Raw genomic sequence first — 12,220 nt, forward strand, 5'->3', positions numbered from 1 at the left:
AGTGCCAAGAAAAACCAATATTCACAAAATATATATATACATGTATGTGTATATATACATATGTATATGTGTGTGTACATTCCTATGTCTGCTTTATTTTGACTTCTATTATCTTAAAGCTTTAATTACCACATAACTTTTTTCCTTTTAAAGATTATTTATTTGGGAGAGGGAGACAGTGCAGGGGGGAGGGGCAGAGGGAGAAGAAGAGAAACTCCAGCAGACTTCACACTGACAGCAGAGCCCAATGTGGGGCTTGATCCCACCACAGTGAGATCACTACCTAAGCCAAAACCAAGAGTTAGATGCTTAACCAACTGCGCCACCCAGGTGCTCCTTACCACACAACTTTTTTTAACACTACAAAATGTAGTGTCAAGGGGTGCCTGGGTGGCACAGCGGTTGGGCGTCTGCCTTCGGCTCAGGGCGTGATCCCTGCGTTGTGGGATCGAGCCCCACATCAGGCTCCTCCGCTGTGAGCCTGCTTCTTCTCTCCTACTCCTCTTGCTTGTGTTCCCTCTCTCGCTGGCTGTCTCTCTCTTTCAAATAAATAAATAAAATCTTTAAAAAAAATGTAGTGTCAAAATAATTGGAATGTAGGGAAATAAGCATAAAAGATAGGTCAGCTACAGCTAAAGTTTGACCTATTTATTGGAGATGAAATATGAAATTATAATTATCACGGAGATATAAGCAACTACAAATCCAACTAAATTCAACACATAATCAAATACCAATTCCATTAGTAGATGCTGTAAGTGATTTTAAGACATCAACTATTTGTCCTTATAAATTTGATCTGATCTAATAAGCTATTACAATTTACCCCCAAATCAAGCGCTTGTGACAAGTTATTATATTGTTATGAAAAGTTATATGAAAATAACACCTTATTTAGTTTAAACCAATGCTGTCAGAAATACTTCAATTAATTGATTGTGGTGTTCCTTGTAGATTCCAGATCTAGACTGCTCAGGCTGGAATCCAAATTCTACCACTTCCTAACTGTGTAATGTTGGTTAAGTATTTTGGCCTCGTTTTTCCATCTGTAAAATTAATATAATAATTGCACTTGCCCCACAGAGTGGTTATGACAATTAAATGTGTTAATATAAGTAAAGTGCTTAATAGAGTACCTGGGACATATAAAGCCCATCTAAGTTTTAGTTATTATGATTATCATTATCATTTCACACCGCCTAGGAAAATAGGAGACATAGGTTATATTTTCATTTCATCCATTTACATTTCAGTGTCTTTCAGCAAGTCACTCATCAACTTTCCTGGGCCTATGAATTTAAAAAATGAGCTCCATGACCTCAAAGATTTTACCTGGTTCTGAAATTCCAAATTTGTCAGGCTTTTTTTTTTTTTTTTTTGAAATTCAGAAACACCCATACTGCACTCTGATTCTATTCTGAGCACTTGAGCCCAAAATTGATTCCTTATGGAACATATTGTTTTACCACTCATTTGACATTTATTTTATTATGTTTCTACATGTGAATATGTGTTCTTCATGTTCCTCCCCCCAGGCCAGATAATAATGACTTTAGGAACAAAGAGCCATTCTTTCCTCCTGCACATGATAAATATTGATTCTTCATTCCATCATAATGCTTACACTGAGTAGGGGCCAAGCACTGTTCTAGCTAGACACTGAGGAAAAAAGTAAATAAAATCTGATTCCTGATCGCAAAGAATTCACTTAGTAGGTTGACCAATGAAACTTAATTACTATATGGTGTGATAAATGCAATAATAAAGGATGAAATGCTCAAAAATGCTTGAATGGCTCACAGAAAACTATTTTTCAGAAGAACATGAGCTGGTCTTGGATGAATAGCAATGCCCCAGATGGAATAAAAAACAAAAGTCTTTGTTATAACATATTTCATGCATAATAGAATTATTGTATCAAGTTTTGATTTATTATACTGAGGCTGGTAAAGCTTTGGTTTCCCTGAAGCAGGTGGATATAGCCCTGATTTCAATTTTCTGAAGTAGAAATGGGTCTCCAAATATCTTTCTCTTCCCCACCATGACCAGTTCATCACCAAATGCTCTCTGTAGATTACCTCTTACTTTTTTCTTCCATCTATTCATTCCTCTACATCTGCACTAACTCCACCATAGTCCAAGCCATCATCATCTGTCACCTGGGCTACCTCAATGTCTCCTAGCCAGTTTTCCTATACTTACTATTGCCCTCCTCTAATACATTCTTCAAACTATAGCTAAAATGATTATTAAAAATAATCATGACCCTTTCCCATCCTGAATAATACAAACCAAAAGCCATCAGGTAGGACAGGCACAATGTCAGAGCCAAACCAAGGTGAGGAGAGTGTCCATATTGGGTAAAGGTGGAGAGATGGGGGTGGTGAGTTACTGCATAATGGGGCCCTTTCAGGGTGTGCTATTGGGAGGGCAGCTGGCATAGGTTGGAACCTGAGTGAAGTAAGCAGGGCACCTAGAGTGGCTCAGTATACCGTGTGGGAACCCAAGTGGGATGAAGAGGTCATATGCACAGGAGAGGGGGCAGCATCAGCAATGGGAGATTGGTTACATACAGTAATTGTATATTAAGTACATATATATCAAGGATAATGGGAACCATGTTTCTTATTTTCAGGGAATAGAGTTACTTGCATGAAAAAGAGAAAACTAGAACAAATGGAATGACTCCTGTAGCATTGTATTGGCATTAGAGGTATTAGTCTGAACTAATATATATAGATATAGATATAGATATAGATATAGATATAGATATAGATAGATATATATCTATATATATCTCTCACATATTTATCTCATTTTCCTCAATTGTGAAATGGGTATAATAATAGTCACTATAATATAAATTATTTGGAGGACTGAATTTATACATGTGTGCTTATATATGTATATATAATATATATAGGTAAATGTAAACATGCGTGTGTGTATGTACATATATTCCTTACTCCTGTCCACTAAGAAGGCCTGGGAGTAACAGCATCCCAAAAGCTTGGAACATATCTAGGACCTAAATCTTGCTATCTAAATATCATTCTTCAGAAGAAATGGAGTCATAGAAATGGCTGGTATCAGGACTGAGGCAGGAAAAGTACTGAATGAATCTGGAACATCTTATTGTGCAGTAAAATAAGCAAAATCACAAAGTAATGGGGATTGTCAAAAGGACAAAGAAGTCAGTGTGAAAGGATTATAAATGAGGGGATGGGGTAACTGGGTGATAGGCATTAGGGAGGGCACATGATCTGATGAATACTGGGTGCTATATGCAACTGATGAATTATTGAACATTATATCAAAAAATTATGATGTACTATATGTTGGCTAGTTGAATTTAAATTTAAAAAAGGTCAAATGTAGAACAACTTAAGCATCCAAAAATTGATAGTAATGGATCTTAACCCCTTAAAATAAGAATCCATGAATCCATAATAACATAAGGAATAAATTCAAAGTTTGATGAGGAATAGGATATTCATAGAGTTAGGAAGTACCTTCCACAAAGCATGTCTTCATTACAAAAAAAAAAAGTAACTTTAGAGTAAAAAGGCCTCACACACTCTTCTTTAATTAAGCGATCTAAGTTAACACCACAATAATAAGACAAAACAAACTTTGGGGCCACCTGATTAGCATGCAATGAAAATTACATAGTGTCATTTCTATTATATGTATTTCTGACAAAGATACATAACCTAAATCTACTCATGACAAAACATCAAACCAAAAAAGGGAGACATCTACAGAATAGCTGGCCTGTATTCTTCACAAGTATCAAGGTCTTGAACGTCAAAGGAAAACTGAAGGACTATTTCTGACTGAAGGAGTCTAAGGAGTTATGACAGCTAATCAAACAAGAGGTTACATGCTGTTTCCTGCTATGACATTATTGGGACAATTGGCAAAGCCTGAATGGGATATGAGGATTAGACAGTAATAATGTATCAATGTTAATTTTCTGATTTTGAAAATTGCATTGTAGATTATAGAAGAATGTCCTTGTTTGTAAAAAATACACACTACAGTTTTGGGAAATAATGGGAGAACATGTCAGCAATTTATTCTCAAAAGGCTGAAGCAAACAAAGTTATTTAAATTCTACTTTCAAGTTTTTTGTAACTTTGAGATTGTTCACAAATTTTTTAACAATAATAATAATAATGACATTCCACTGTTTAAAACTTGTCTGTGACTTCTCATTGCTCTTAGAGAAAAGACCAAAATCCTTAAAATGAAACTTGGCAAGATCTTGTCCCTGTCTACTTTTCCAGTCTCATCTTGTTGAATATTTCCTTTGCACTTACAGCATTCCTTTTCTTTTTCTTTCTTTCCTTCTTCCTTCCTTCCTTCCTTCCTTCCTTCCTTTCTTTCTTTCTTTCTTTCTTTCTTTCTCTCCTTTTTTCTTTCTTTCTTTCTTTCGATTTTATTTATTTAACAGAGAGAGAGAGAGAGCACAAGCAGGGGGAACAATAGGCAGAGGGAGAAGGAGAAGCAGGCTCCCCACTGAGCAAGGAGCCTGATGTGGGGCTCGATGTGGGGCTTGATCCCGGGATCCTGGGATCATGACCTCAGCCAAAGGCAGATGCTTTAACCAACTGAGCCACTCAGGCACCCCAGGGCTTACTGTATTTTGATGTTCTTTTTGTTCCTCAAACAACTCATATGCTTGCGGAGTATGAAGCCTATGTATTTGCTATTACCTTTGCCTAAACCATTCCCGAATTCCTTGCCCATATTCACTAACATGTTTTTTCATTTTATTTTATATATTTTGGCAATACCTTTTCAAAACCTTTGCACCAAGGACTAGATCAGTTCCCCATCATTCATTCTCACAGCACTAAATATTTTCCCTTCATAATTACAGATTTGTTTTCATAAATGATTGATATGTGCCCCCCCCCCCATTATACTGCTTCTTCAGGACAGAGCTATGTCTTTGCTTACCACAATATCAAAGAGATCTAGCCCAGTGGACAATAAACAATTTATTGAATAAATGAAATGTTTAATCCATCCACCTCTGTTCCTCTCTCCTTTATCTCCAGCCATTCTCTCCTGGCCTTCCTCCCTCCCTTCTCCTCCCCTTCCTCCTCCATCTCTCTTTCTCTCTCTCCCTCTCCCTTGGCTTCTAATCAGCTTTTAAACATAACCATGCATTTCCAGGCCTAAAACATTTCATCTCTGGAAACCACATCCTACTCAAGTTGTAGTACATTTCCCTGCTTCTCTTCTCATCCAGACTTTTGACAGAGTCCTATATACTTGTTCTTTCCATCTTCCCAGTTCTCATCCAATCTTCAGTCCACTGCAACTTGACTTCCACCCATACCATTCACCAAATTTGTGCTTGCTGTTGTAGTTATAACCTAATTGTCAGGCCCAGTTAGTAAGTTTTAGTCAGCGTCTTACCTGAATCACTCTTATTAACTTCCTTGACGTTTAGTTCTTTTTGTACATCTCTGGTCATCTCTCTTTTGACTCCCTTATGAGCTCTTCTTTTTAGCCTAGCTCTCAAATTAATTTGTTTCATTTAAGAAATATTTATTTAGGGGCGCCTGGGTGGCACAGCGGTTAAGTGCCTGCCTTCGGCTCAGGGCGTGATCCTGGCGTTATGGGATCGAGCCCCACATCAGGCTCTTCCACTATGAGCCTGCTTCTTCCTCTCCCGCTCCCCCTGCTTGTGTTCCCTCTCTTGCTGGCTGTCTCTATCTCTGTCAAATAAATAAATAAAATCTTGAAAAAAAAATATTTATTTAGTACCCACCATGTGCCAGGAGCACCTAGGGATACAACATCAATTCAAACAAATAAAAATTCCTGTCTTCATAGAGCTAACATTCTTTTTTTTAATTTGTCAATTTTTTATTAAGGTATAATTGACATTATATTAGTTTCAGATATACAATATAATGATTTGATATTTGTATATATTGTGAAATGATCACTACAATAAGTCTAATTAACATCTGTCCCATACATAGTTGTAGAATTTTTTTTCTTGTGATGAGAACTTTTAGCATCTACTCTCTTAGTGAATTTCAAATATGCATTAAAGTATTATTAACTGGAGTCACTGTGCTGTACATTACATCCCTAGGACTCATATATTTTATAGCTAGAAATTTGTACCTTTTGGCTTTCTCCATCCATCTCACTCACCCCTCATTCCCAGTCTCTGGCAACCAACAATCTGTCCTCTGTATCTATAAGTTTGGTGTCATGTGTATGTGTGTGTGTGTGCTTTAGATCCCATATGTAAGATCATACAGTATTTGTCTTTTTCTGTATGCCCTTTTTCACTTAGCATAATGCCCTCAAATTCCACCCATGTTGTCACAAATGACAAGATTTCATTCTTTTTTATGGCTGCATAATATTCCATTTTACCTATATACCACATTCTCTTCATCTATTCATCTGTCAATCAACATTTAGATTGTTTCCATATCTTGGCTATTGTAATCAATACTGTAATGAACATGAGGGTGCATATATCTTTTTAATTAGTGTTTTCACTTTCTTAGGATCAATACCCAGAAGTAGAATTGCTGGATCATAATGGTAGTTCTATTTTTAATTTTTTGAGGAACCTCTGTACTGTTTTCCATAGTGGCTGCACCAGTTTGCATTCCCACCAACAGTATGAGGGTTCCCTTTTTCCCACATCCTTGCCAACACTGATTTTTTTAATCTTTTAGGTAATAGTCATTCTGACTGGTATAAGGTGATATCCCATTGTGGTTTTGATTTGGATCTCCTTGATGATTAATGATGCTGACCACCTTTTCATATGCTTGTTGGCCACCTGTATGTCTTCTTTGAGAAAATGTCTATTCAGATCCTCTGCCCATTTTTTAATTGAATTGTTAGGGGATTTTTGTGATTGAGTTGTGTAAGTTCTTTATATATTTTGGATATTAACCCTTCATTAGATATATGACCTGCAAATATTTTCTCCTATTCCATAGGCTGTCTTTTCATTTTGTTCATGGTTTCCTTTGCTGTGACATTCGTGATGTTAGAATTCCCCCAGATTTTATCCTTGGCTCACAGCTTTTATTCTCCATACTTTCTCTGGGTAATCTTATACTCATGGCTCCAACCACTGCAGATTAATTGATTAATTTCCCTTTTTATTTTTCCTTTAGTCTAGGTACTTCCCATGAGTTTTAGGCTGTATGTATTTACTTAGACATAATGTAGGAACTTTGAAATAGATATATCCAAATGAGAACACTTTCTTTTTCCCCAATATTCTCATTCAGGGAATGTACTAAGCTACCTAACGCAGAAGTAACGTTAGATCCTTCCTCTCCTTTGTTTCCCATATCCAACCAATCACCATTTCCTGCCAAATTTACTTTCTCTAGCATTCTCCTAACTGCTCTTCCTTTCTCACCTGGTTTCCTTTGGATTCACTTTCCAATAGCTTCAAATACAATCTCAGTCCCTTACTTAAAAGCTTTAAGTAGCTTTTTCATCACCAAAAAGATAAAGTCTATGTTTACATCATAGCATAAAACCCGCTGTGATCTGGTCCCTGCTTATTCTCCAGTTTTGTTTTGCTTTCCAACTTACTCTAAAGTTTTTGTTGGTTCACACACACTGTGGCATAATGATTAACATCACAGTCTTTGGAGCCAGGCTGCTTAAGTGTGACTCCCAGATCTATCACTTATTTATCTCATTTTCCTCAATTGTGAAATGGGTATAATAATAGTCACTATAATATAAATTATTTGGAGGACTGAATTTATACATGTGTGCTTAGACCAGTTCCTGGCACATATTTACTATTACTTTAGGCTCTTCTAATACTTCTGCTTTTGTTCACCTCCTTCCTCCACTTTGTTGCAATATATTAGTTCAGCTATGGATTCCATACAGTCATCAGTTTTTTATAAGCTTACATTTGACTTAACTACCCACAAAACTGTTACCAATTACAACTTATTTCATTTTAGAGTTAATGTCTTAAGCAGGCATCCTCACAATGTTTTTTTTTTCTTTTGATGATTGCAAATGTAGCCATTCAACTGTTCTATGTCACAGGAGATGAAAAATGCAGTTTTTGTACCATACCATTTAAATGTAAATGTGAGAGAGAGAATTATGGATAACTCCCTAGTTTCTAGCTTTTGGATAACTAGGAAACCAGACAATACTGTAGAATGCTGAAATGTTTGTTTACACACACAACCAGACAATAGTGTAGAATGCTGAAATCTTTGTTCTCACACACACACACACACACACACAAATATTATTTCTCTCAAGTTTCCTCTTCAGCCTGACACTGTAATCAGTGTCACTTCAGCCAAACTACCCTTTTTCCACAAAATTTCCCCTCTTCTGCCACACCCACCCACCAACCAGAAAAATGCTCGGTAACTCTTCCTGCCCTTTAAGAACAGGGCCACACGGAAATTGAACGACTAAACGTGCCCTCTGGGTTTCCCCGTCACCATAGCAACTGGAGCAGGAAGGGGCGGGCTCCATCGTCTTACGTCCTGCTCGCCGCGTGCGCCAGGCGCTTTAGTGCGGGGGTGCGGACTTCTAGGGTTGAGCGGCTTTCTCAGCTTGGGGTTGGAGCCGGAGCCGGAGCCGGAGCCGGATTCCGCGCGGACGGCCACGTCAACCTAAACTTCTACACCGCCCTCCCCACCCTGCTGCCGCCGCGCCCGCAGAGCCTGCCGCAGGTCCTCCCTGGCCGCGTCCCCCACGCCTTTCCCACAGTGCCCCGCGCCAGGCCCCGCCCAGTTCGCCGTGGGGACCGGGGCGCGAGGAGCCGGCAGGAGCTGCGGCGCTCGTTGCTGCTGGTGCGGCTCGTCCTCCCCCATCCCGAGCGCGGCGGCCCGGCGGTCAGAGAGGGCGTGCTACGTTCTCGTGGGCACAGCTTGCGCTCGGTCGGGTGGGGTCCGCCGCCGGGAATTGAGGATGGGGGAGTAGCTGCAGGAGGCGACCCCGCTACACCGAGGTGGGCATGGGCCGGGGCCCGGGGCTCTATGGAGCCGGCGGCGGCCTGGGCTCTCCAGGAAGGGAGAGAGAAATGCCTGTGCACTTCAGTCTCCTTTCCCCTCCCCTCCGCCCCTGTGGCCGGTTCATTGTGTTCTCTCTCCCCATCTTTTTCCAATTACCTACATCGTCACCCTTCTTCCGACCTCGGTTCCCTGTTTCTAACTCCAATTTCTCACTTAAGCCTCAGTTACTCAGGCTCCTTTCTCCCATGTCCGGCCGGAGACTTCACACACCAGCAACACTTAATAGTCTCTTTCACGTAAGGTCTCCCATCTTTCCCCTCTCCCGCATCCCGTTCTGGAGTGATGGCAGCCAGAAAGCCTTCCTATTGCATTTACCTGCAGCTTCCACCTGTCCCCAAAGCTCGGCACAGATCAAGTCAGCCACACCCACGCTGAGAACGACCGCTAGGCGGGGAACACCACTTGTGCCAAAGTGGTGTTTAAGAATATGTTCTCTATTTCTCTCTAGTCTTGTTTTCTAGTCTGGATATCTGTTACTCTTCATCACTATACTTTACAAAGGTATGCTTTGGTTGCATGAAAAGGAAGAGTTAGAAATGAGCCAAAGACCATTCGCAGGTAAGGAGAAAATTTTAGAAACAGACATTTAGAATTAAATGAAGAGAAACTGAGAATGCTAAGAAGGTTAGATTTTTCAAAGCAGTTTGAGATCTTTTGTGATCTGATGAAGTGGAGATTATTTACCCTATACAGGTGAGCATGTCAAAATAACTGATTCCTTCTCCTTTTCTGTTTTTTTTTCTATTTATCTCAAACGTAAACTTTGCAATAAAATTACACTGTTAACTTGTAGTTATTATTCTGCTATTTATATAAAGTAGTCTCTATATAGTGTAAGCACCTTTTGAGAAAACTTAGAAAAAACCGGCCATATCAAGTACGTTGTCTCTTATAACAATATAAATTCATGCCATTCTTGGAAGAGTTATGTGAAAAATATCCTTTGAAAGGACCCTGTACTTCCTTCTAGTCCCTCCAAAGGAGATTTCCTATAAGTGAAATCTGATTAAAATGAAAACGGTGTAGCCTTAAGTGGCCAAAAAAAAAAGGTAGTCAAAAAGGAAATGGTATTACAAAAGAGCAGTGCTGAAGCTAGATAGGGAAGGAAACAGCTTTTTCCCAAGCTTGTGTTCTGGTTCTGATCAGAGCAAATCGTTGAATTAGTTTGTTTTTAAACTGTTCTGACTAGCTACAACTACATGACTTACCTTTTTACCTTTTATCTCTTGTCTTGAGTGGTTTCACAAATTGGATATGGAAGCAGTGAAGGGGCTCCCAAAGAATAGAGCCTGGGCACTCACTGTGATTTGCCATTGAACGGAGATTGTATTATTGGCTGTGTTATTTAATAGTGTTAGTGCTATTTTTTTTTAAATGTATTTTTAACTACCTGGTTTCCTCTCTTCAGATTGACATTTTGGGAGACAGTTTCATGATGCTTGACTCAGTCTTGGAGTAATGTGAGCAGAAGTTCTCAGACTTCCGTATCGTATCAACTGGAAGCAGCGGTGTATCTTAGTGTTCACTTAAATCAGAACTTGTAGAAGAAAAAGAATGGGAGTCTGGTTAAATAAGAATGACTATGTCAGAGACTTGAAAAGGGTCATTCTCTGTTTTCTAATAATGTATATGGCCATTTTAGTGGGCACAGATCAGGATTTTTACAGTTTACTTGGAGTATCCAAAACCGCAAGCAGTAGAGAAATAAGACAAGCTTTCAAGAAATTGGCACTGAAGCTGCATCCTGATAAAAACCCGGTAGGTAGAATTTTCTTTTTAAATATCTCTAATTAATGTATTTTAGTAAAGTTTTGATACATATTTAAATTCTAAATAAGCTTTAAGAAAAATCACATGTCAAAAATCACAATTCAGTTTCTATATTAGGAAGCAGCAAAATATTATAGTTGAGAACAGTGCGAAGGAATGTTGATACCAAAAATTCAGTTCCCTCTTAATTTGAAAACTGATTTACAGCAGTTCCTTTACAGGTATTAATTCCAAAGCTGACAATAATGTTGTGGAGTGAGTAGTTTAAGTAGTTTTTTTAATAAAGTAAGTTAGGATCAGGGGCGCCTGGGTGGACTCAGTCGGTTGAGCATCTGCCTTCAGCTGAGGTCATGATCCCAGGGTTCTGGGATCGAGTCCTTCATCGGGCTCCCTGCTCAGTGGGGAGTCTGCTTCTCCCTCTGCCTGCTGCTCCCCTCTGCTTGTGTGCTCTCTCTCTAAAAAATAAATAAAATCTTAAAAAAAAAAAAATTAAGATCAACTATTTTATAACTGTAACAGAAAAATTATTTCCTTAGAACTTGGAAGGTTCTTGCTAAAAATGGCAGTAATAGCTAATAATAACATACTTCAACTTTCACTGTTTTCTCCCACATACAAATCCCAGACCAGAGTCAGAAATTATTATAAATTAAAACTTAAGAGCAGCCAAATCCAGTTAATTCCAGTCACAAATATTTGATATGTACTCAATAATGTCATTTTTCAAAACTTAAATATTTTAATACTTAGAGTATTTTTTATAATTTAACTTTTTAATGAGATTTGACTCTTCAAGAAGAAAGGTTTGCTATTTTCTATGTAGAATTTTTTAAATAGAGTTATGTTATTTTGATTGCATAAAGCTCAGCAGTAGAACTCTTGTTAGTTGATTATCTTTCCTGGGATCTTTGCTCTATTTAGAATTTTTTTTTCATAATTTTCTTTGAGATTTCAGAATATGATTTTTTAAGTTTCCATAGGAAAGATGGTAGTCCTTTTATAACTAATTATTATTTAGATGAAAGCATTTTTTTAAAACCAGTTCTGTGAAACAGTCACAAATGAGGAACATTTCTAATCCAGTTTTGAGTTTTACCCTGATATTAGTCTCATTTAATTATCTGATGGATTGGGGCACATACCTTTTGTTTTTTGTTTTGGGGTTTGTTGTTGTTTTTAGTTAATATATTGGTTTTGCCTCAAATAGAAAAATAACCTACAAATTCCTTTGTAATTGTTTTAGGGGTAGCATAATATTTACAAAATTAAATGTCTCTAAGGTTTTGTTAGTTTTTCTCAGTTGCATTTCTTAGAAGGAATAAAATACTGTAAGACCATATCTGTCAGCCTTCGGAGGCATCAATTCTCATTTCTCTGTTACTTTCCTT

The 12,220-nt window shown here is 38.2% G+C and overlaps 1 protein-coding gene across 6 annotated transcripts in view; it reads left to right on the plus strand.

Annotated features, from left to right (window-relative positions):
* Positions 1-8,506: 8,506 nt before the first annotated feature.
* Positions 8,507-12,220, plus strand: part of DNAJC10 (DnaJ heat shock protein family (Hsp40) member C10) — a 59,463-nt gene continuing 55,749 nt past the window's right edge. Inside the window, exons 1-3 of one of the 6 annotated variants that reach the window (XM_057303257.1) lie at positions 8,546-8,998; positions 9,511-9,620; positions 10,471-10,820. In XM_057303257.1, the coding sequence (XP_057159240.1) occupies positions 10,617-10,820 (204 nt within the window). In that variant the 5' untranslated portion in view covers positions 8,546-8,998; positions 9,511-9,620; positions 10,471-10,616. Of the gene's footprint in view, positions 8,999-9,510; positions 9,756-10,470; positions 10,821-12,220 lie in introns of all 6 variants that reach the window. The other 5 variants (XM_057303264.1, XM_057303271.1, XM_057303255.1 and 2 more) reach the window with 5 other exon arrangements.

The sequence above is a fragment of the Ursus arctos genome, unplaced genomic scaffold, assembly GCF_023065955.2.
Source record: "Ursus arctos isolate Adak ecotype North America unplaced genomic scaffold, UrsArc2.0 scaffold_1, whole genome shotgun sequence".
Lineage (NCBI taxonomy): Eukaryota > Metazoa > Chordata > Mammalia > Carnivora > Ursidae > Ursus > Ursus arctos.